General features: G+C 38.7%; 3 protein-coding genes across 6 annotated transcripts; 2 read left to right on the forward strand and 1 right to left on the reverse strand.

Moving 5' to 3' along the window:
- Window positions 1-94: 94 nt before the first annotated feature.
- LOC143908142 (uncharacterized) lies at window positions 95-15,582 on the reverse strand. Of its 4 annotated transcripts, none has more exons than XM_077425505.1 (8): window positions 15,284-15,582; window positions 10,310-10,420; window positions 8,422-8,520; window positions 2,767-2,865; window positions 2,580-2,678; window positions 2,102-2,299; window positions 1,909-2,004; window positions 95-1,711 (listed from the first exon to the last, which is right to left on the reverse strand). In XM_077425505.1, exons 1-8 carry the CDS (start codon window positions 15,293-15,295, stop codon window positions 1,514-1,516), a joined length of 912 nt encoding a protein of 303 aa, XP_077281631.1. In that variant the 5' UTR covers window positions 15,296-15,582; the 3' UTR covers window positions 95-1,513. The 4 variants fall into 4 exon arrangements, with proteins under 4 accessions (XP_077281631.1, XP_077281628.1, XP_077281629.1 ...); XM_077425502.1 differs by lacking the exon at window positions 15,284-15,582 and adding an exon at window positions 15,139-15,277; XM_077425503.1 differs by lacking the exon at window positions 15,284-15,582 and adding an exon at window positions 13,856-14,417.
- A 439-nt stretch (window positions 15,583-16,021) lies between these two features.
- Window positions 16,022-17,305, forward strand: Rps21 (ribosomal protein S21). Its single transcript, XM_077425510.1, has 4 exons — window positions 16,022-16,146; window positions 16,242-16,303; window positions 16,849-16,984; window positions 17,184-17,305. Exons 2-4 carry the CDS (start codon window positions 16,254-16,256, stop codon window positions 17,247-17,249), a joined length of 252 nt encoding a protein of 83 aa, XP_077281636.1. The 5' UTR covers window positions 16,022-16,146; window positions 16,242-16,253; the 3' UTR covers window positions 17,250-17,305.
- Window positions 17,306-18,612: 1,307 nt separating this feature from the next.
- LOC143907777 (protein unc-45 homolog B-like) lies at window positions 18,613-23,541 on the forward strand. The gene is made up of 5 exons (XM_077424741.1): window positions 18,613-18,769; window positions 19,490-19,915; window positions 20,230-20,559; window positions 20,636-21,079; window positions 21,459-23,541. Exons 2-5 carry the CDS (start codon window positions 19,502-19,504, stop codon window positions 23,187-23,189), a joined length of 2,919 nt encoding a protein of 972 aa, XP_077280867.1. The 5' UTR covers window positions 18,613-18,769; window positions 19,490-19,501; the 3' UTR covers window positions 23,190-23,541.
- The last annotated feature ends 122 nt before the right edge of the window (window positions 23,542-23,663 follow it).

Here is a 23,663-nt window from a genome sequence, read left to right on the forward strand (position 1 = left end):
GTCCGGATATAGGTACATGTCCGGGTATTGGTACCTTTACCTTAATATATTTCATGAAGGGATAATAATCAAAGTTGTTTCGTAATGGAGTATATAACTTTATATATTATTAGATATTATTATCTGTTTTCTTTATAGAGCACTTTATTAATTTTTTGCACTTTTTCGTTAATAATAACGATAACTACACCTAATGAACCATGTGCTGTTTGTTAGGACGACAGGAGTACTTATTACTTTTCTACAAAGCTAAAATTATTACAAAATATTTAAATATTATATTGAAGTAAAATGTTTAAGTATCACTGTGTACTCTAATTTCATTTATAGAAGTTCATTTTTCGATAACCGAAATGTAATGTATGCGATATTTCATGCGTTCAACTATTGTAATTTTTCAATTGGCTGGTGTGCATCGATGCTATTTTAATAAAATGTGTTAACTAAACAAATGTGACAAGTACAACTTTATCGTCTCGCACATCCCTTACATAAGAAATAGATAAAAGATCTGCACTTTATAGCTGCATAATAAAAATATATATATCTCAAGGCAAATCTCTTATAAACTCGACAATTTCAATAAATCAACTGATAATGCTTCTCCGATAATTATAGTCAGTACACTTATTCTGGAGACAGACTGCCGACATACGTTGAATTTTCATTGCATGCAATTGCATGAGACATTGGACTACTGTTAATAGGTGAAGTTTATAAAATCTATGCATTATTGCAGTGCAATACAACAGAAAGAAGTAGATACATTATTTTTCGACGAACACAACATTCTGACGTCACTTTGTACGTCTGGTAATAGAAAACTGTATTAAAATATTTTTATCAAAATTTACAACGGAACGGAATGGTATCATAATTATGTACACTACATAACAATGGGTCTGTCTGTTTTAATCGCACTTTTTATTTTACTTTCTGTACTTAAAATCAAACTGGCTTTGGAGAGAAGAACGACATAAACAAACAGACCTAATCACTTTTATATAAAGACGGATTCCTGCTCACAGTCTCTATTAATATAATCGACTTTTATTTACGCTCGTTAGCGTATCCGCTAATATTACTACATGAAATTAAATTTCTTTTCATTGTCACATCTTTTGCGTGCTTAGTGTGATCATTGATATCACATATGCAATATAAAACGGCGCACGAAAAAGAATAGCCTAATTTTATTTCCAGTGCCGATAAGAAGATTATCAGTAATAAAAAGATATATATTATGCTTCGCATTCTTAATATTTATATAACATTCTTTAATATATATATAATAAAATAATAAAATAACTTTTCACATTTATAAACATTACTGTAACATTCTTTTATCAGTAATAAAGTTCTTATCGATTTTAAGACCAGACTACCCTTTTTCATGACACTCTATTTGTGTACGCTACATCCTGCTTAGATATCTATGTGATCTTTGAGCCGAGCTCATCGAACAATATTTCGAGATTCTCGATATGGTAGTATTAGGATAGAGGAAGTATCGCTAACAGGATGCGGTTCGCACTCTCACTTTATCTCTCAGGTAATTGGCGACTTGCGTCTGCGAGTGTCGGACGGCCAGCTGAAGCGGCGTGATGCCTTCCTGATTTACGAGCAAAGGATCAGCCCCCGCTCCCACGAGCTGCCTCGCAACCGTCATGTGTCCCGTCAAGGCTGCCGCATGTAACGCACTTTCGCCGTTCTGAAACCGTAAAGAAATGTAATAGTTACTTGCGCATTACAGAAATTATATATGTGTAGAATTATATATATAAAGATATATAATTGAAATTAGTTTAAAATTATATACGAATTTTTAGGTCGGTCAAAACTCCCATCGATAGACAAGACTACTTCGCAGAATTGCCTCGTCGATTTTTTCCTCCAATTCTCGCTTACCGGGAGCACGCCGAGCGAAGGACGGTACTTGAGAAGCTCGCCGATGACTGCGGCGTGACCCTTGTGGGCGGCTTTGAAAAGCGGGGTTGCGCCGTCCTGTGAAAGGAAATTGTTCGCGATGCACAATCCACGTGCACAATAGCAAGAGCTCATTTTCGGCGATTATACGACACGCGATCTACGCGGGACTCACGTGTCTCGTGGCGTCGACCTTCGCGCCGGCTCTCAACAGCCTCCTGACGACGTGGTCGTGTCCCATTTGCGACGCAATCCAGAGTGGCGTGGCACCGTCCGTTCTCACCGCATCCGTCTTCGCCCCGTGCTCCAGGAGGACTTCCAGAATACGGAGGTGGCCGTTCTGAGCGGCGATAAACAACGCCGTGGCACCGTCCTAACAAGCCATAATAGTTTCTTAACTTTCTCTCGCATACTAATGTCGCGCTGTTCTTCCAAATGCATATCATACATAAAGTAACGTGTCCGATTGAGCCGTATTGAATCGTACTTAATCTTCATAAATTAATGCCGATTAAATTCGATTTATATTTAATGGAATAACTGAACTAAGAAATTTCGATGTTACTCGTAGAGCTAAATATTCAAACGCCTTCAGTCGAATACACCAAGAATTGTAATTGGGTAATAGGCACAATTTGAGCGCGTTTTCTTACCTTCATATGGGCGTTCGGACTGGCGCCTCTCTCTATTAAGCCCTCCACGACATCCAGATGACCGTACTGACACGCTACGAAGAGCGGCGTGCCGCCGTCCTGAAATCAACGTGGGACATGTTAGCGTTAAAGCAGCGAGATCATATTACACAGTCGCGCTAAAAGCTCTTCCGTCCCATCTACTTACTATGCTGCACGAATCCACGATCGCGCCGTGTTCTAAAAGCAGACCCGCGATGTCCATGTATCCGCCTTGGGCGGCGAAGAACAAAGCCGTTGTCCCGGTCTGCGAACGCAAGACAAACGCAAACGTTACGTGTAGCCGTCTACGTGTAGACGATCGCGTCGTCTTGGACGACTGCCGCAATAATATACATTTGGATCCATTTATCTCGAGCATCTTAAATGTTTTTTCGAATAAATTATCTTCAAAAAATTGAATTGTATGAATTTACACAGTTTTGCAGAGTTCATTGTTCGTGTAAAATGGATGGAAAGAACTTTTTCTGCGACAATTTCTTTTTCCAATTAATTATATTATTTTCTTAAGAAAATAAATGTCTTGAATATTGTTTCTCTTTCCCACGAAAATCGAAACGCTCAAGGTAAACGGATCATTCTGCACATTTGCACGATCTAAGAAGATCAGGAATATCGCGAGGTCGAAAATTCTTCGCGACAGAATGTAACAGTTTCTATACAGGACGCACAGAGATAAGCATGAATCGATGATGTACATATCCTCCTACATAACTAATTTAAACATTGCTGCAGACATGTCTACATTATTTAAACAACGAACTCTGATAAAATTGAAGATGCGTGAAATTAAAAATGGAATTAGAAATAGAAAAATATCAATAGTTCTTCCCGTTGTAAAGTTCTAATATGCGGGGATAAGAAGGATGAAGCGAGTTATTTCGCGTCGAAAAATATTTATGAAAGGGGCATACCGAATGTAATAATATGCGCCGTAATTTCATTATGAAAGATGCATCGCGATGCTTTGGCGCGTGCATTGAATCGCACAGAGAATTCGACGTGACGTCGGTTGCCACTTAGCGATATCCAAATGTCACGTACCCTCCCGTGACCCACCCATAATTTATATCGACGGTAAATCGACATAACATGTGGACGTGTAGTCGGCACTTGCGTCGACCGCCGTCATTAATAACAATATCGAATAGCATTTCATTGGCCAATGTGAAGGAGAAACGTCGATTTCCTTCGGAGCACGATGGGCATTTGGATACAAGCTTCTCTTTACGGCTTTCGTACGCCCAACTTTCTTCCATTGCTTGCACCTGTATATGTTTACCCGTCCGTATAACACGAAAGGGGAAGCTACGATATGTCATGCTTAACGGTAAACTTTCGCGACGAGAACCGGTCGCAAAGCGGCCTTGATATTTCGAGCAAATGTCAACTCGAATATCTTCTGACGAAATCAGAAGTTATCGCAAAGTAGGCGATTTAGAAATTTTCCTATTTATTTCCTTTATTTTTTTTTTCCTTTCATTTTCCTTTTTCCCCTTTATTTCCTATTTACGATCAATACAAATATCGTCCTATCGAAAATATAATATTAAACAAACTGAATACATTAATTTGCCACTAATTAATTTTTATGTATACGTAAAAGTGGAAGCTATATGACTTTATTTTTTACACCATCGATCGGTTATTCAATCCAATGTAGCTGTAAAAGATTATCTTGTCGGTGTTCCTTAGAACATTATTGCGATTATTAATAAACCCATCGTTAGAGTGCTAAAACTTGGCAGCTGCAATAAACTATCGATTTCTGCGAAGCGACCGTGGTACCGTTTTACAATACAATATACTTGTCCTTCACCCGATAAAGATAATGTCTCGCATTGAAGCGTGACTATCTGCCACTCGAAGCACGTGTCGTGCTCGGATCGCGTAAATTTTCGAAACTTTCGTCGATCGCAATACCTGGCTGAACTATTTAGCTGCGAACTATTTAGCGCGGGCCTCGAAGCTACGACGAGGCAATTAGAATCCCAGCGTTACGCTTTCACGAGGGAAGATAAATCCTCCTGGACTGTCGGGCGATTTCGATCGTATCCTACGCGGGCGGCGGGAAGGAGTCGTAAAAGGCAAATTGGGAGTGAAAGGTCGGTTAGAACGAAACGTTGGTAAATTGTTAAGTTCGCACGGTGATCTTTGAAGTAAATGCAGCGACGTTCGACACACACACTTCCTGGAAGAGATTTAAGAAAGAAAATTAAAACACTTTTTTTGACGGGTACAACGCAAATAAGATCTCAAGATTATAGAATTTAAAGTACGTTTACAATAATATCGCGAAAACATACAAATTAAAATTCTTCGTCGCGCGGCACACGAAGTATCTCTCTCAAAGAGCTCTCTTTGCAAGTCCTTTCGAGAATAGCATGCCTGAGGAATTGTAATGAGATCTACAAATTCTGTTTAACGTTATCCAAACCTCTCGAAAGAGGAATAATACAAGCTACGCGCAATGGGCGACCATTTTCAATTTTTTATTAAAAAATTAAACCAGTTTTTTTTATGTCTACAGGTACTTTTATTATTTTATTATTAAAAAACTAAACCAGTTTTAATTTTTTAATTGTTACAATATTTCATTGCAAATTTAATTTCTTATTTAATGTCCACAGGTATACCGACTTCTCAACTGCGTGATTTATTTCGAGGCTCTCTTTCGCAATGAGCCTTAGGCGCGCCATTTAAAGAGCAATCCACTGGACCTGACGGCGAGTAAAATGCACTTTCACTGCCGTAAAAGCTCGGTCCTCGGTCGAGGGAGCGGCGAACTCGTAGCTTTACCCGTTATGTATCCTGCTGTTCCACACCCTGGCGCGAGGCCGATCGTATCTCAAATTAATCCTTCGATATTACTTCCGGGGGAAAGAGACTATGTACGGAAAAGACCGGAAACTTTACGCTTCCGCTTTCGCGCCACTTTTTTTTCTTCTTTTTGCAGCTCCGTTCTTCCGCGCGTCCCGTTTGCAACCTTATTCCCGTTTGGCGAGCCTTATTCTGCTGTTTTTTTTTTTTTTTTTTTTTTTACAACTTGCAGAGTATCTCCCTGCCGGGAAACGTGCTGCGCGGTGCACACGCCGTGGAGTTACGCCGCGCCGCGACGCGTGGCGAGCGAAGCGGGGACGTAACATACCCTATCCATTACCGAACCGCAGAAATATTCTATATAACGCGACGATCAACCTGTCACGTGTGGTCCGCCGCATCGCCGCCGATCGGACGACGCGTTCCTTTCGCTTTGGCGATCATGCGTGAGGAAACGCGCGCAGAAATCCGGTCAACCCGAGATCGAATGTCCGACCCGTATTCGTCAGAAGCTATCAAGTTATCAGACGCCAACTGCATCCAAGCAGATCTAGAAATTGAATATAGAGCCATTTTTCAGAAAAATTCGCTTGCTAGACAAAAAATCTACGATTGTTACAAATGATAAATATTTTATTCACAATTAATTCACAATAATTCACAAATGTGTATAAAACTATCCAATCTTTGATAAAATAACTCCGCGAAGAAATAAGCTTTATGCAAACTCCTTTATCTTTTTCTTTACCTCCTTAAGATCTGTAGTTTTCGTTTCATAGGAATATTGCGAAATATTTACCGATATAAAAGTTCAATATCTTTATATCTCCATTCTTAATACGGATCGCAAGAGAAGTAGATCTGAATCAAAGATGCGAGTTGAAAATCTGATCGTAACCCAGAGCGAAGTCCACCACGGCGCGTGTATAGCGGTACCGTATACTTTATAACAGCTTACGGATGCAAAGCCCGCCGATTGAACATCGGTCCCAAGTAGGGCAACAAAAGGTCAGTTATTTTCGTTTGGCGAACGCCGCGGCGCCGATTTTAATTAAACTAGCCGGGGCAAAAACGGCCGGATGATAATTAACAATAAATGGCGCGCGATACCCCCGTGTATTAAATACGAGATTGATTGGCGAGATTGATTGGTCAAATAGCCTCGATTGGTACGAAGCTATATACGATCGCTGCAATTAACGTCTTCATTCACTGACGACAGTGTCACAGTCTATACACAAGATCCATACAATTTATCGGAGGCTGAGTCGGGATGACCTGACAGGTGTCGTTCACCTTCGCCTTGTCCATTTTTAGACGATCGATAATCGCGGGTAGATTTTCAGACATTGTTCCACTGAGAAATCCTTCTTTCGAACTCTTACTCTCGCATTCGAAAGTTATGGAAGTCAAGATTGTAATAAAAGTTGGAGTTTACGAAGAAATGACAGATCTGTTAATGAAAGACTTACACTTAACAAAATGATCAAATATTATACTTGTCCACCGAGATACAATCAATCGCAAAAGATTGCAAGGAAACTTTGCACAACGGGATATCATGTATAAAAATTTATGTGTGTGAAATTTATTATAAATAAAAATCGATATGTCTATAGACATATTTTTCATAACAATAAAATATTACTTTCCAGCAATAGATCTTTTCTATAAATAACTTCAAGTCAACAGTTTCTTAGAAAAAGTACGATTTATGTCTCGCTGAGACCCGCGTGCGCTTAAAAGTGATACAACGCGTCACAAGACGATGCTCCAGGAAGTTTCCAAAATTCTATTTTGATGCCACGATACTCGGAACGAGTGGTATCTAAAGATAGGATCTTCAACAAGGTTCTCAAGTCGGAATTTCTTTATTGAATCTTTGCCGAATTTAAAAAATCTTACTTTTTTTAATTGTCACAAAACACAATGTTTGAGTTATAAATATAAACGGCTCAAAATGGATAGAACTTTTCACAAATTAAGTTTTTAGAACGCAAATAGGAATTTTATTTATAAAATTCTAAATTAATAAATATCAATGTTGTAAAATTTATATCAGGATATTTAACATAAAATATTTAAAAAATCATGGAAACGATACGTAATTTTTATCGCGAGAAAACCATTTCGACATCGGTCGAAGAACTCCTTGAAGCAATTACTACAAAGTGATTATTATATGACATTTCGCATACTCTGTTCGATCCTTTAATCAAACGTATTAAATACTTGAGAGCCGTTTTACAGCGGTGATTGAATTGCAGATGGTCTCATGACTGCGATATTCGATACCGGTTTTATCACGGTTATCAATGCGTTAATGTCTGTACGAAAATAAATAAAATAACGTACGATTCTGAAGACATGTTATGAAACATTTTTTTATCTTCTTTATAAAGATTAAACGTAAAAACATAGCATATAGGAAAAAATAACGATAAGTATATAAATTGTCGTACTATTCGTACGTCATTACATATAACTGTTTTACGGCCGTGATTATGATCATAAACGATACTTTGCGACGATTAGAAAGAGTACTCTGAGTCACACGCTACATTACTCGACGGCACTCGATGGTATTTTCGTAGATAAGTTCGCGTACACAAAGTAACAAAATTCTCAAAATATCACTTATCTCAATGACTATCTGTCACAATCTTGTTGTTAGTAAGAGATAAACCGTACAACACACAGATAAATCGTCTGATAATATTCTCGTTTATACTCAACTTGCGAGCAATTTGACAAATTAATAATAATCTTTTGCACAGAAGCAATATTTCTCTTCAATAAATATAAATAAGAGCAGAGGCTACCCTCTAATTTATCGCCCTGTAATACGCTAAAATTGATTGATGTACTATGCATTTTTGGGTATTAATGAACGGGAGCGCGCACGTGTCGTCTACTAATACGATTAAGGCGGGTCTCGTTCATTCATAGATCGTTCAATCTTTGACATAAGGTCGGAACATACCAGCCTCTTGGCATTGGGGTCCGCCCCTTGGTGCAACAGCTCAGTCACGGCGTCGATGTGGCCACCGGCGGCGGCTAATATCAAAGGTGTCGTGCCATCCTGAAAGAAAACCGACCCCGTTAGCAAAACTCCGCTCCGACGATTCAATTATAGACGCGAAACTTTCCCGCCCGGTGAACGCATACCGGTGAATGTATGCCGGTGTATATTTTCTAATCGATCTTCTCGCGAGCTATTAAGATTCGCGTCCTAAGTCCGCTAAAGCAATTAGCACACGTATACACTCATGTCGATATATATATATATATATATATATATATATATATATATATATCTCTGCGATGTCTCGTCAAAAAGCAACAATTTGCACATAAAAAGATGTTTCCTAATGTCAGTATGTATTTAAAAAATCAACTACAACGCAAAGTTTTACAAAATAGTGTTCGGTGTTTCGAATGGACAGAAAAGAATCGCGAATGGCAGGAAGTACCATCAACGCTCGATGACTTAAGGTAGGCGTCTTGCTACGTGCTAGTCATGTGACTGTTTGTAGGTTTTCACGTTCAGAAATATATTTCAGGCAATTTTTGCTAAGGGAAAAATAATTTTATGAATTATGGTGTAAAATTTCATACGTGCCAAAGTATGTTACTTTTTCCAAATTATGTGATTTTTCTCATTTGACTCCGTTTTGATCAGCTGATCATGCGAGTCGTTGAGAAAGGTTACAAGTGAGGTTACATCTCCCTTTCGATTGAATTTTGACAATTACTGAGAAAGGGTTTCAAAACGCATGACAGGGGTGTCAATTACTATCCAATTCGGCTAAGAAAGACGAGCCTCATAACCTGCAACTACAGTGATTAGCCAGCGGCTTGCCAAGTCTTCCCAACCTTACCTCGACCAAAAAATGTCTGCTCGATTACCGCATTTTCACTAAAATAAACTAAAAAATTAGCAGCGAAATCTCCGGTAAACTATATATTTTATGGTTGCATCGGATTCTTCAAAATCTAATGTACAAAAAGCAATGTTTTTTCTCACTTCATCTAATCAAAAAATGCAAAAAATATGTGATTGAAACCGTGATAGAGCCTTCTTTTTCTGGCCGTCTGTATGAAGTAATGCAAAATTTGTGATTTTCGAGATCGATTTTCTAGAGTAAATAGTCGGTAAGGAGCCACAGAAAAAATCGACTGCAAAGCTGATCATATAATTTGATATAAAATCCAAAATCGAAAACTTTATCTAATACATGCCCTGACGAGACGACTACCTTAACAGACAAATGGCGATTCGATTCGGCTCTGACACTGACACAATTCCACGTGGATGAGCTCGCAAAAAAATACGACGCTGGTGTAAAACCGCGTTCGGTCTCCAGGCCGAAAAGTGGCACGATTAGCGTCCGCGCTGATCTAATAAACCACTTTCGAGACGCCGAGAGGAGTGTGCAACGTTACTCGCGCGCTGCTCGCTCCTCATTGTCATTTGCATAATGAGTCGGCCGACAGCGAGGAGAGAAAATCGCGCTTTTGCCGCGATATCGCCGATCTATCGCGAGACCATTGCAATCAGGAACGCGAGTTCCTCTGCCTAATCGATTTCCGGCAGCAATCTCAGGTGATCGTATTGTCTTGAGCCGATGAACTGATTTTGAGCTGATAAAACCGACTGGGCCCAACTAGATCGTGTTCGCAAGAAGGCACATACTATATAATATTATCATCTTTTCTGCCAACTTCCTTTTCACTCCAAATTCCACATTCTCGCTCCGGAAAATTGATGTTCCATTTCGATTATCGCGAAGCTTTCGATTTAGGGAATCGTATCTGACAATGAGAAGTGATCGTATCGCGAAACTGAGGGTGTGTTACACGGCACTGACCTTGTCCTTGCAATCAACGTGGACGCGTCCGGAATCCAATAAAATACGAAGACGTTTGGCGTCCCCGCGTGCCGCCGACAAATGCAGCTCCACGTCCCAAGGCGATTCTTTCTGAAAAAGTAAGAGCCAAAGGTGACGGGTTAATAAAACGCTAATTAAATTCTCATTTTCTAGTTTACGTAAGACGGTTGCGATCGGAGCAACGCGAATGCAGAAAGTGTCTAAAAGTTTATGCCTCGAGATTGTATCGAAACCATTATATATATATAACATTGTAATAATATAAAATTGAGAAAATAAATCAACTTTCTTTGAATTTAGAAAATATATAAGATTAATCAATTAAAAAAGTTATATATACATATATTAATAAATGACAGAGTTATATTAATAGTTAATGCAAAGAAAATCTGAAATTACTTTTGAATTAATTAATATAAAAAGCCAAGAAGATTCAATTTCGAAACTAGGAAAACTTTATAAATTCGATCCCATTTGGAATAATCCCGATCTCTTTAGATTCCTACAGAATTTTAATCGCATGACTGTTTATGTTTTTATCAATCCAGTTAACATCAATTAGTTTCGAGATTAATATCGTCAATTTAGTAACACGAAACAAATTGTTTTCAATCATAGTTTACCAAAAGATATTATCGTACATATCCGAGAGTCTTTTCCACATCCAAATAATGAAAATACATTCCTACATCAGAGATCCGAATATACATATAAACCGTGCATTGGATACGTGATGGAATATATAGTTTATTAACTTTAGCATAACGTGGTGGAATATAAAAACTGTAAATATGAAGGAGAGCTTGTCAGATCGTTGGAACCGTCTAAAAGCTCGTAAAATATTTTTAGCGCCTTCATAATCTCAAAGATACGCTCTCGTGGGTTGTCATTGAGATCGATATCTCTCAGAATCGTGGATCCTTTATTCCCCGCGCGTTTACGACTTCTAACGGTGAACGCAAACACAGCGCAAACGCTTTTCCAGCGTGAGTACTTATCTTCGCGGTCCTTCGCCGCGATGACGATCGAAATAATACGTCGACCTTCGTTTTCGAGTGTTTATGGAGCGATTCGTCTCGCGAACGGTGCAAACACGTTCTCGGAGAGAGAAAACATATCCCGCGTGATTTCTCGCGAGGAATAAATGCCTGTGGCGGGTCGCTCCCGCGAATTTATGTCTTAACGGAACTCGCGCTCCGAAATATTTCGTGGAATTCCACGGACGGACGGGGAAGACGAGCTTATTGTAGACTCGATATTTGTAGCTTTGTACCGGTTAGCCCGTATAGTTTACCGATGCGCGTCACAGATCGCAAACGTAAAGTTGCAGAACGCGCGTCGGATTGTACGTTCAATGGCGAGGAAAAACCTTATTACGAGATTTTGCGGCGATACCGTTCAGCAGCGAGACAAGTTTCCTTCGGATATGTGGAACACGAGAAACAAATCGTCTCGTATCACGAAAATCGTAATATTATAATAAAACTTAGAAGATAATTTTTTAATTATGGAGAACCTCAAAATTATAAGATTAAATTAATCGTGATACTAAAATATTCAGCATTAATTAACATATCTACGCGAAATATTCAAGCAAGTCTTTTTCAAGTGTTCAATGAATCGACGATTTATTCTAATTGTGCGTACGTGTAATTTATATATAAAATATCGTAATTACATTCAAAGCACATCAACTTTGAGAGATAAATGAAATAACTTGTTCCACAACAGAGAGAGCTATTAAATAAGATATTAAATAAGTTACATTTCACATTTTATCATAAATTCATATAATCAGAAAGTTATTAAATAAATTATCTCACGTTTTGTTATAAATTCATAATTAGATTTGAAATTCAAATTGATACGTATACACGTGCTGTATTCTATGCCTAACAATTTCACGTAAAATTTCGTGTCTCTGAGTCTCTGCGTCGCGAGCACGTGTCCTCGGCGGCATTTGGCGGTGGAGCTGTGCTTATATACCTACTTTTCTCCGCAGTCTCGACCGTAATTAGCGCGCGTGGTCAATTAAAATATCAAAACAACGTATATACCGGCAACGGCATGATTCTCGGCATACGCGATACTTTTCCTCCGTCATACATATTCGTGTTTAATTTGTTACGATGTTCTCATATCGAAATTTTAAATAGTGTTGTCGTAATTATCTTCAAAACTTATTTTAGAATCTGACTCGAAGCATTACGATATCTGTAATGTATTTCTTGAATTTATAAAGCTCGCATTAAATTTAAATAATCTAATAGTTCGCGTCAGATGTCAGAATAGAATTTATACTTTGTACATATTCAAATGTTCTTCAAATCTATGAAAATCTAAAATTATAAATGGGAACCTTTCCCGCATACTTATCGCTTAAATGTAACATAAAAATTATGCATATGTAAATCGTTAATTTATTAGATTTTAAATGTCGAAAAGAGTATATCGTAGCAAGAGTCTGTAATGCGTTAAATCTTTCGAATTCCTGCGATTGTCGCGGATTTATCAAGTTGTTAACAAGCCTAATTCGAGAGGTCTGATGTAAATCTTACGTAACGCAAATAGGGAAATTATGATGAACAAGCTATTAAGCGCCGACGTCGCGTCGCGTCGGCGATGTGACCGGCTCTAAACACACCGCTCGATATTATGCAACGCATGTCGCGAACAATATCGCGTTGATAATGTCTATCCGCGGTCTGTAAACTCAAGTACACAAGTACGTTGCTACTATGACAATTTTACGCGATAACAATTGCCAGCGGATTAAAGTGCCGCGCTCGTGCCGTTCGTCTTGCTAAAAACATCGGATAATCGGCCGTTATATCCTCGCGGTCAGTTTTCTACGGAATTATCCGGGTCGGCAGGCGCGATCGAGCGGCGCCTCGGCCGTGACAAACTCCGACTTTCGTTTTTAATCGCGCTCGCGCGCAGGTGCACCCATTCATCGTCGCGAACCAGAAATAACGCGCGCTAAAACGAGAGATAAGACGTATGTTTCTCGTCGCGCTTTTAAGGAGGCTCTTACCTCGATCATAATATGACAGATCTTTATGAAATTAATATATGTTGTAAAGTGAACCACAACGGACCGATGCCCAAAACTTGAGCATAGGTTGACGATAAAAACTGTAAAAATATCAGTATTGAAATTCGCATTTTTAACACAGGGCATATGGTAAACACTAAAATTTTTACCGGAAACGATGTATTTTCTTAGCAAGTTTGCGAGCCAGGTAAACAAAAAACTAAGGAATTGTAGTTAAAATAATAATCTTTCTAATGATAAGAAGAAAACTTGGTGTTGACGATGAGTTATAAAAGATATTGTAGTTTTAATATGACGTACGACAGGTTAGGCAAATGATCTTCCGAGTGTCAAAATCGCGCGAAGTTTCTAACCTCACTTGCACATGTCTTTTCTCTGCGCTGTATGGTAGCGGCATAATTATTCTCTCGCGCATTGACAACCTTTATTTTCGCGAATTTTCCTTTCATTTTCCCTCTCAGCATTCTCACGTTATATCTTTCTTTTGGCTCCATCTCTTCATCGCGTCATTCGCTACAACGCTACACGGCTACACCTCACTTAGCTGCAGACTGCTACAGACGACGTTGTGACACGCGCATGTTCTGCTCTTTAGCACTGACGTAGTCAACTGACTTATTGTATAAATTTTAATATTTACACTAATAGAACATATAACTTACTCTTACACTATGTAAAAATCATTATTTATTTTTTTATTTAATTTTCCGATAATTTTATAACCAATTATTAATGATAATTTTTCGGTTGCTACATTGATTAGAGCAGCCGGGTAAGAGCCTCCTTAATACTCGACGTTGTACCGTTGTACCTCGAGTTTTTCGCTCGCCCGATGCATCACACATCACCCTCGATGTCGCGCAACTCGAAGGATAACAATTGAATAAAAAGTATCAAGGGCCGATCGCGATAACAACGATGTTTTCTCTCTCTCCCGGAAGAGAAAACAATCGACTCATCGAAGATAAAAGCGCAGCAACGATAAAGCATTCGCGAATAAATGAACCACGCGAGGAAGCCTCGGATGAGCGAAACGTGTAAGATAAACAAATCAAGTATTTCATCCGTAGGTTCATATATAATCGGCTGGTCCGAATGAATTAAAGAATCTGGATTATTTATTCATTATACGGGCGCCATTTTCAATTTTTTTCTACTTGAAACTCTTTTGAAAAGTACGGCGATTAATAATTCTATTTACACTATTTTTTTGAAGTAATCGTAAAATTGAATTTACTATTATTGTATACATATATATTTAATTTAGAAGTGACGCTCGCGCGCGCGTATAACGAATAAGTCTCTAGAATCTTTATTACTTAGACGAATTTATAGAGATCTTAAAAATATAATTTACCGACTACAAATTCGAAGAATTATATACGTAATTTGAAAAATGCACGATTTGAAGATTCGTTTGTTATCGCAACGCATTGTATCGAATCCAACGTAGGACAGTAAAGGTTTAATTCCATCCACCGTCGAATGCTGTCGAGTCTAATCCAAAATCGGGAACAAAGTAAGCAACAAATTATCGTTTGTTTCACACGTAAATCGCCGAGGGGAGATGAACGTCTCACAATCAAACTCGGATCGTACCAATCAGGTCCAGCTGAAAAGAGGCTGATCTTAATTTCAGACAATATACGAGAGGGTGGCGAATAGGGCGTGTTAATTTCTCCTCTAGCTACATAATTATCTAACTAACGTATACTACCGGACAAAAAATGCAGACGCAAGTATCCTTCCAAACCTTTTCGCAGCATCGAGAGGAACAGAAGAACGCGCGGGCGTCCAGATGTTCGGGGAGAGAAACATCCCCTGCGGGGGAGGGGAAGAGGAAATATCCGAATATTCCGAATCCTCTCGGTGCTTCTCCGCTCATCTCGCGCGCTCACCTTCATGGACATGTTGAACCGCTGTCGCGCGTATATGCCGATCAATCACTCGTTCGGTTCATCGGTTTTCCCGAGAGTCCCGTATAGCGCATCGCACGTCCTGGCCGCGCGTCGAGCGAGAAGTTGACAGTGTTGACACGCACCACCACCGTCCGTCCAGCGCGAAGCGCGCCCCGCTACTGAACGCCAGCCGCCAGCCTCTGACGCGGCCCGCTTTGAAGCACCGCTCTCGCCGGAGTGTTCTTGTTCTTCCGCCCGTACGCGCGCGACGCCGGCGGCGTCGTCGTCGGCCGGCCGACGAATCGCCCGTAGACATAGTACGTGCGTAATCGCGTATACACGGATCACGGAGCGCGCGGCGTCGACGAACCGACGTCGACGTGACGGCCGTGACGCGTGGATCGGGGGAGTGGGCGGGAAGTGCATCCGGTGCATCGGACATCGGACTATCGGACATCGGATGGTCTCCGTACTCTCCGCCCACGCTCCGTGCATTCTCGCGCATGCGCGGCGTCGAAATTTTGGGCGATTTTTTAGACCAGTAATATATGTGCATATACATAAGTGTCGATTTTCAAATCTTATGGATTTATAACAAAACGCGGGGTTATAGATGATTGATTTTATAACTTTCATAACTTGAACGACATTTTTGCATGCAAAATTTACTTTGTGAATTCAGTGAATCTTTTTCTCTCTTCAATGTCCCATTATTTTTTATGTTTATCTCTTTTCAAGTGCAGAAAGTGCAACGTAGTGCAGCTAACGAGGAACAAATCTACGGTTTCCACGTCCACGGCGCAAACGCAGCCTCCTCCGTTCTTTTCGTTCCGCAGCCATCTCGAGCTATCAACGTGCCGATTGTAATCGACGAACTATTATACTTATTAAATAATCAACGCGTATTACGCTCGCTCGAACAGTACCGCTAATCCTCTGTTTTACGGTGTTGTTGCAGCTGTGAAGAAAAATGGAGAACGATTTGGGAAATCTGGTCGACTTGTACATCCCCCGAAAATGGTGAGACGCAAACACACGTGGCGTCACGGATATATCTCGTAAACTTTACACCGAACGCGAACGAGAATCTCGCATTGAGACGTTTTACCAAAATTCGCGCGATTTCGTTTATTCGACAAGGTTTGAACACCGACCTGCGTGTGCGATGGACACGCGCAGCGTTTAGAAGTGAGGTTAGGTCAGGTGACTGTACGTACTCCGTATGAATCCACCGGCGAAGAGTCCCTGTTTTTCTTCGACTGTCCCATCCTCGCGATCTCCACATCCGAAGCGAAACATAACTATGCATATACTCAGACTAATGCCCATTTCCACCAATGTAGATTAACTTCTAATCTCGGTTTGACTTGCTACTTCTATCTTTTTCTAACTTTTAGAATTAGGAAAAGATGACGGGTAAGTTAAATCGAGATCAAAATTAACCTGCGTCGATAGAAATGGACATAACAGGGAAATTGCAAGAACATGCGTGTGCGCGAAGAGTATCGCTGAAAAGAACCGGACTCCAATATCCACCTTAAATTTCTGGTTTTTCTCTGTCGCAGCTCGGCGAGTAACCGTATCATCCACGCCAAGGATCATGCGTCGATACAGCTGAGCCTGGCCGATGTCGATCCGGAAACGGGACGCATGACCGACACCCACAAGATGTACGCAATCTGTGGAGCAATTCGTCGAATGGTACGTTTAAGTTACTTGTATACATATAGATTTATGTAGCTCGTTCCTTGATATCTTCCTAAATACAAAATTATTATACTGTTATTTGATTGATATAATATTTCTGCAAAGAATATTATAATGTCAGTTTACAATATTGATATAAATTAGTATCGGCATCGAAACCTGACGAAATGTCGCTTTACTTTTATGTTCGCAGGGAGAATCCGACGATTGCATCGTGAGATTGACGAAAAACGATGGATTATTATCTAAGAACTTTTAATCTAAGTTATATGTGCGACACGTTTATTTTCAATAAATTAAAAAATACAAAATAGATTTGACGACTATTCTTTTTAGAACCTCTGCGACAATTTCATTTGTACGTAAGTGGTGTTGCGCGTGTTCATTTTACTTGAGACGAACAACAGTAATTTAGAAGATAATTCCTGTCAACGAGCTTGTATTAAAAAAAGTAGATTTGCTGAAAGGACTGAAATTATTTTTGTTCAATTGTTAAATCAATGTTAATGTTAATTACCTAAGTAAAGTTAACGTTAATTAGGTAATTATTATTTAACCAATTTTCATAGACTAGATGTCAAGCATTTATTTTTATACTTAACTTTTCCGAAAATAAATATTACCGAAAATAGATCAGCTTTAATGCCATACCTTTTGTGTACCAATGTGAAAGGCTATATCGGCTAATATGATACCTACTCGAGAGATATTATCTTAATGGTACAATACGTGCCTTATTTATTTTGTAACCATAACTTTATTTACAAAGTAGTGCGAATAAAATGAAATATTTGGTATGTACATACATCTTGCTTCTACGAAGAGAACAAATGCATTGCAAGCGATATCGTCTTATATCCTCAATCTTCAGCATGCGAAATGCGTTACCTAATCTTACCTACGCGCGAATTATATCTCAACGAATATAATAAATATATTAATAAAAAATTAAACGAATAGAATACTTTAAATCTATTATGATAATTAACGACAGCGGGATTTTGATTACGCATCCATACAGACATATTCGATAAATCGTAAAAGTTGTTTAGCAGAATTTATCCCGATAAGATTAGCGCGAGAATTGGGTTTTACGTGGTCGGAAATATCCGAAAAATCCTCCACGGGTAACAGGAGCGCACGACAACGAGGAGGTTCACGGAGGTATTCGGTCATTCGGAGCGCGGGCGCGCCTAGCGCCATCTGTCATCGACAACTGGAAGTCGATACCGAATTGACGTGACGGTAACTTCGCGAGTGAGTTGGTCAGCTTGGTAAAATACCTCTTAAGTAAACCTCTCCTTGCCCAACGTGCTTTCCTGATATCCAGATCGAATAAATTGACGATTTTGACGACACCAAATCCATCTCGCCTTATTAAGCGGGGAGCACTTCTCCACAACGCATAATGCCTAAGCGTAAGAAAATTGATTGGTCCATACACATGTGCATAAGGAAATAGACCAATCAGTTTTCTTATGCTTACGTATTCAGCAGACACAACTGTTGAGTTCGTCTTATCAACACTCTGCGTTGATTGGTTGGGTCTAAAATAAGAGCCAATCACGTTCGACTGCGTTCGACTGAGCGGCTTGGTCTGCTGAACGCGCCCATTTGCTACCCCGGTCATGTAAACAGTATAAACACTTATGACGTAAGCCGCGACCGATTTGCTCGCAATTTGAATTCTTTTGTTTATTTCGTTACACGTCGAGAAAAGTAGAGAAAGCGTTTGAGCAGCGCGGAAGAACACGTGGCGAAGAGGAAGCTATCCGACAGGTAAAGAATTTATCATTCTGAAATGGAGATTCATCTTCACGCATAAATTTATCGCGCGTTGCAGGTAAATCGTGCTCGCCTTTCTCAGACTCTCTTTCGTCGAGGAAGTTGAATTCCCGACGCAAAAAAGGGAGGAAATGTAAATTGTTCCCGACTATTGCAGCATAACGTACATAATTGCATCTCTTTCTTTTGCGTTAAGACGAAATCAAATATTTGCATACAGCGTCATAAGTTGTCTGGATAGTTTGTCTAATATGCACAAACAGCTTCTGGAGATTCTGAGAACGAACACTAAATAATTACTTAAATGATTGACTTCTTCTGTTTTGTTTTTCAATGTTCTACGAAAGTCAACTTTCTAATATAGAAATTATTGCAACAATTGAATGCAATTAACATGTAGATTACATACACACACACACACTTGAAATTGCATTATTATTATTAATTTGTGTGCGTTTATTCTTTATCCATTATACATGTATTAGGCCTGTTTGTTTCATTTCCATCTTTTCTCTTTTTCTTTCTAATGTGAAAAGGAAAAAAAGGAAAGATAAACAGTCCTATTGTCTCATACGTGCAGATGCATATAATTATTTAGTAATAATCATGCCTTTTGTGTTTAAGATAATACGTGTATCAAGATATATAGTATTAAGTGTCAGACTCTCTCTATGTTAAAACATATAATGTAACATCGTATAATTCGTGTCGTAGAGTTATTCCACCATGACAGAGTCAGATATGAGTGCACAGGAGTGGAACCACAAGGGTTGCGAAGAATCTAGGAAAGGCAATTTGTCAGAAGCATTATTGAGTTACTACTCAAACGCACTGAAACTAACAGAGGACAAAGCTGAAAAAGCATGTCTCTACAGAAAGAGAGCTGATATTTATTTACAGCTGAGCGATTACGAGAAAGTTATTAATGACTGCAATAGTGCGTTAAAGATATGTTGTAGCAAAGCATTGTTACAAAGATGTAAAGCACTAGAAGCGTTACAAAGATTCGAAGAGGCATATCGGGATGCAGAGATTATTATTGCATTAAATCCTAATAACGAAGATTTTCAACGCGTAGTGGACCACTTACGTAAAATTGTACAAGAACGTCGTAAGAAAAAGTTACATATTAGTGCCCAGGTAAATATACGTGTAACTATTACAAAAGTTCGTCAACTTGCAAAACATGATAATTTAATCTAGATAAGAGAATAAAAATGAAATACATTTTTCATACTCGATGTAAGTATCAGTAAGCGTTTTTGTTTCAACGTCACGCATAATTTGACAAATAGATTTTGTCTTTTATTACATAATTATTAATTCATGAATTAATAGTCTGCACACTATACGGATAAAAATTACATCATCGTACAAACGTAATGTCACAGTTATTTACATTTTTATTGCAGATTATTATATTTAAGTATACGCTTAATTTTGCTTTGTATTAGGTATCAAAAGCGCTGGATCTAGCATTTGACGAGAACGCAAATGAGAAGGAACGTGAAATCGCAATGAATGATCTGCTTGTGCTCGCACGTGAGAGATTTGGTGCCGAACAGATCTTCAAGAAGGAAGGTGTATCGAAAATCGCGCAACTTGTGAAAGTGGAAAAGAACGAGGAAGTGATCTGTAGCGCGATTCGTATTGTAGGCGAGTTATGTAAAAATAATATTAGTCGAACCGAGTCCGTTATGAAATACGTCGGTTTGCTTTGGTGTCTGGAAATGATGAACAGCACATTTGCAGAAAGAGTTAACGCATCTCAATATTGTTTACAGGTAAGTATCGAGTAAGATACGTGTAATTATACATGTATTTCAGTAATTACAAATTTATTGCATATTTTTGTTTCAGAATATATTGAACACTTACAGCGGCATGAATGATAAACCTGATTCAAATCGTAACGAGGATTTATGTGAGGCGCATAAGAAGGAAATAGACACGATTATGTTCTGCTTGTCGTACGGTATAACGAGTAGAACGATAACAGGCCTTGCTAGAGACGCGATAATAAAACTTATTACGCATAACATTCATTATACTGCGTTAGACTGGGCAAAACGATTTGTCGAACTTCGCGGTGTGCAAAGATTGATGGAGGTAGCTGGTGAGATGGAGGAATACAATTCTGAATCTTTGCTAGACATCACGTCTTCCACGCGAACTATAACCAGTTTGTGCTTAGCAATGGTATATAAAAACGTGTATAAGAACTGTGATGATGAGAAAACATTTACCAATGCCGTTGATGAATTTATTGAAGATAAATTGCATTCGCCTGACGTACGATCTAAAGTATGAATTTTGTAACTTTCGATCTTTTTTTATCATTTAAATTGTTTCAAAATAAAAAGCCGAGTATCTTTTTTTAACATAGCCTATTTGAGAAATTTAAACTTTTTAAAGCAAAAATGTTAAAGATTTTTTTAAATTGTTGATATTGTATATATTCTGTAAGTTTTAAATTAAAATACGATTATATATCAGAGTTTAATCGAAACTTACTGAAGAATATGACTTTGCTATCTGTAGTATTTTCTGAAGCGTAATTTACAAGAAATTTCTCCTATTTTCTATCAAAATTAAATAATAACACTGTAGCTTCCTTCATTTTAAATCAATATTGTTTCACGAAACGTAAAAATTAATAAATTGTCAATCGATTGTTTTACAGGTGCGTGTAGTAGTTGCGATAACAACCTTATTATTGAGCCCGTTAGATGTTGGAAACACATTTGTGGTTAAAGAAGGAATTTTAGAGATGATCCTCGTTATGGCGGGAATGGATGATGTATTGCAGCAGAAAGTGGCTCTCGAATGTATCGTAGCCGCTGTGACCAGAAAAGACCAGGTTGACGCGATCATAAATCAAGGTGTTGATATATTAAAAATACTGTGTCAATCTCAAGATGATTTACTTCGGGTTCGAGCGTTAGTGGCTTTTTGCAAGATGGGTAATTCCGGAGACTCAGACGCGACTACCAGACCGTTCGCGGATGGAGTGACCAAGGAATTGACCGAGGCTTGCAGACGATTGTTGATTAATCCAAAAAAAGAAAATAGAGAGTGGGCCGTAAAAGGTCTGTCGTATCTGACTTTCAACACAAACGTCAAACAGGAGTTGATCGAGAATCTAGAAGTCATTGAAACGATGATCGAGATCGCCGATGATCCATTCACTGATGATCAATCTCTCTTCGACGTGCTTATGACGTTGATGAACTTGTGCAATGCTTATGACGAGCGAGAACCCGAGATGATAGAATTGTCAAAGTTTGTCAAATATCATTTTCCCGAGGAATCTGAATTGGGCGACGACTTTGAAGAAGGATTGGCCGACTTATTAATAGATTACGATGTGATCACTTATCTGTTGGACCTCGCCAAAACGGACAATCAGAACTGCAAGGAATTGATAGCGCGCGTTTTCAACGCGATATGCAGTAAACAGAGATTGGCAGATGTAGTTGCTCATGTTGTGCCGGAAACATTGTTGTCGTTGGCGCTGGATGGCACAGTCAAGGGAAAGAAGCAGGCTTCGCTAGCCCTGGTCCATTTGGCACTCACGAAGAGTATTTTCCTTGATGCTGATAATATAGTTCCCGCTCAACTACTCACGGAGTTTGTTCAACCGATCGTAAATCTTCTGAACCTGGAGTGTTCCGTTAATGAGAATTGCCAGACTCTAACAGCTTTGTGCAATCTAGCTGAAGTCAACGAAAGCATCCGAGAACATATGTTCAAAGAAGGAGTATTTCAGAAGATTGAAGCCTTTGTATACGAGAAGGATTATTTTTTGAAATTGGCGTCTGCAAATCTTATAAACATTATGATATTAAGCCGTGAAGTCGCTATCCAGTGTTTCGAGCAGGATAATTCTCGAGTTGATTATCTTATGTTATTGTACAAGGACGAGAATAAAGATATTAAATTCGCAGCAGCTGCAGCTCTAGTGAAACTGACGGTGGCCAACGAAGAAGCTTGTAAGAAAGTTTTGGACTCGAATTTCTGGCTAGAATTCCTACGCTTTTTACTCACTAATCCAAGCAGTAACATACAACAAATGGGTATTATATTTGTGCTAAGTATGATAAAAAGCATGGAGGACTTTGCTGAAAAACTCATCGAAACAGACATAATAGAATTACTGAGGTCATTGAGCAAGAACGATACTGTCCAAAACAAGAATGTCAAGGAATTGACATCCATTGCTTTAGAGGCTGTTGCGGAACGATGTAGGGAAGCAGCCATTGTCATGATAAGATGGGAACGTGATGCAGCATGTCGATTAGGACAATCAGACCTTCTAAATTATTTGGAAAAGAAGTTATGGGTATATGAACGTACTAAAAATGTACCCTTAAACATATACTCAGAATTCGGAAAAATACTAACAGGACGATGATGTCTTTGTTGAAAGAAGAAAATATTTGAGATCTGAATATCCTATATATTTCTGAATGTCCTATGTTCTATATATTCTTTATATTTCAAATAAAGTGCTTTAAATAATAAAATATAAATCAACGTTCAACGCCCATCGCTGCCACCTGCTTGCTCTTTCCAAATATACTTTCCTAATAATTCTATTCGCGATGTAATGAGTGGCGTATCCCAACTCTCACTTCTCATCGAAATATTTATTTTAACGATTGTGACAATTTTTCTCGAACATCTTGAAAGACGGCTAATTAAATTTTAATTACAAACTGATGAATAATTTTGTAGAAGGAATTTGTTCATTATTATTAAAATTGACATAAAAGGTATGAGAAAAATACTATAGCTTGTAGTCGTAAAGAAATATAATCAATATAAATTAGATTTAATATATTAAAATCATATAATTATTACTTGACAATCTGAAAATGGAAGGTTT

Source organism: Temnothorax americanus, unplaced genomic scaffold (assembly GCF_048541705.1).
Source record: "Temnothorax americanus isolate GAGA-0224 unplaced genomic scaffold, ASM4854170v1 Scaffold9, whole genome shotgun sequence".
Taxonomy (NCBI): domain Eukaryota; kingdom Metazoa; phylum Arthropoda; class Insecta; order Hymenoptera; family Formicidae; genus Temnothorax; species Temnothorax americanus.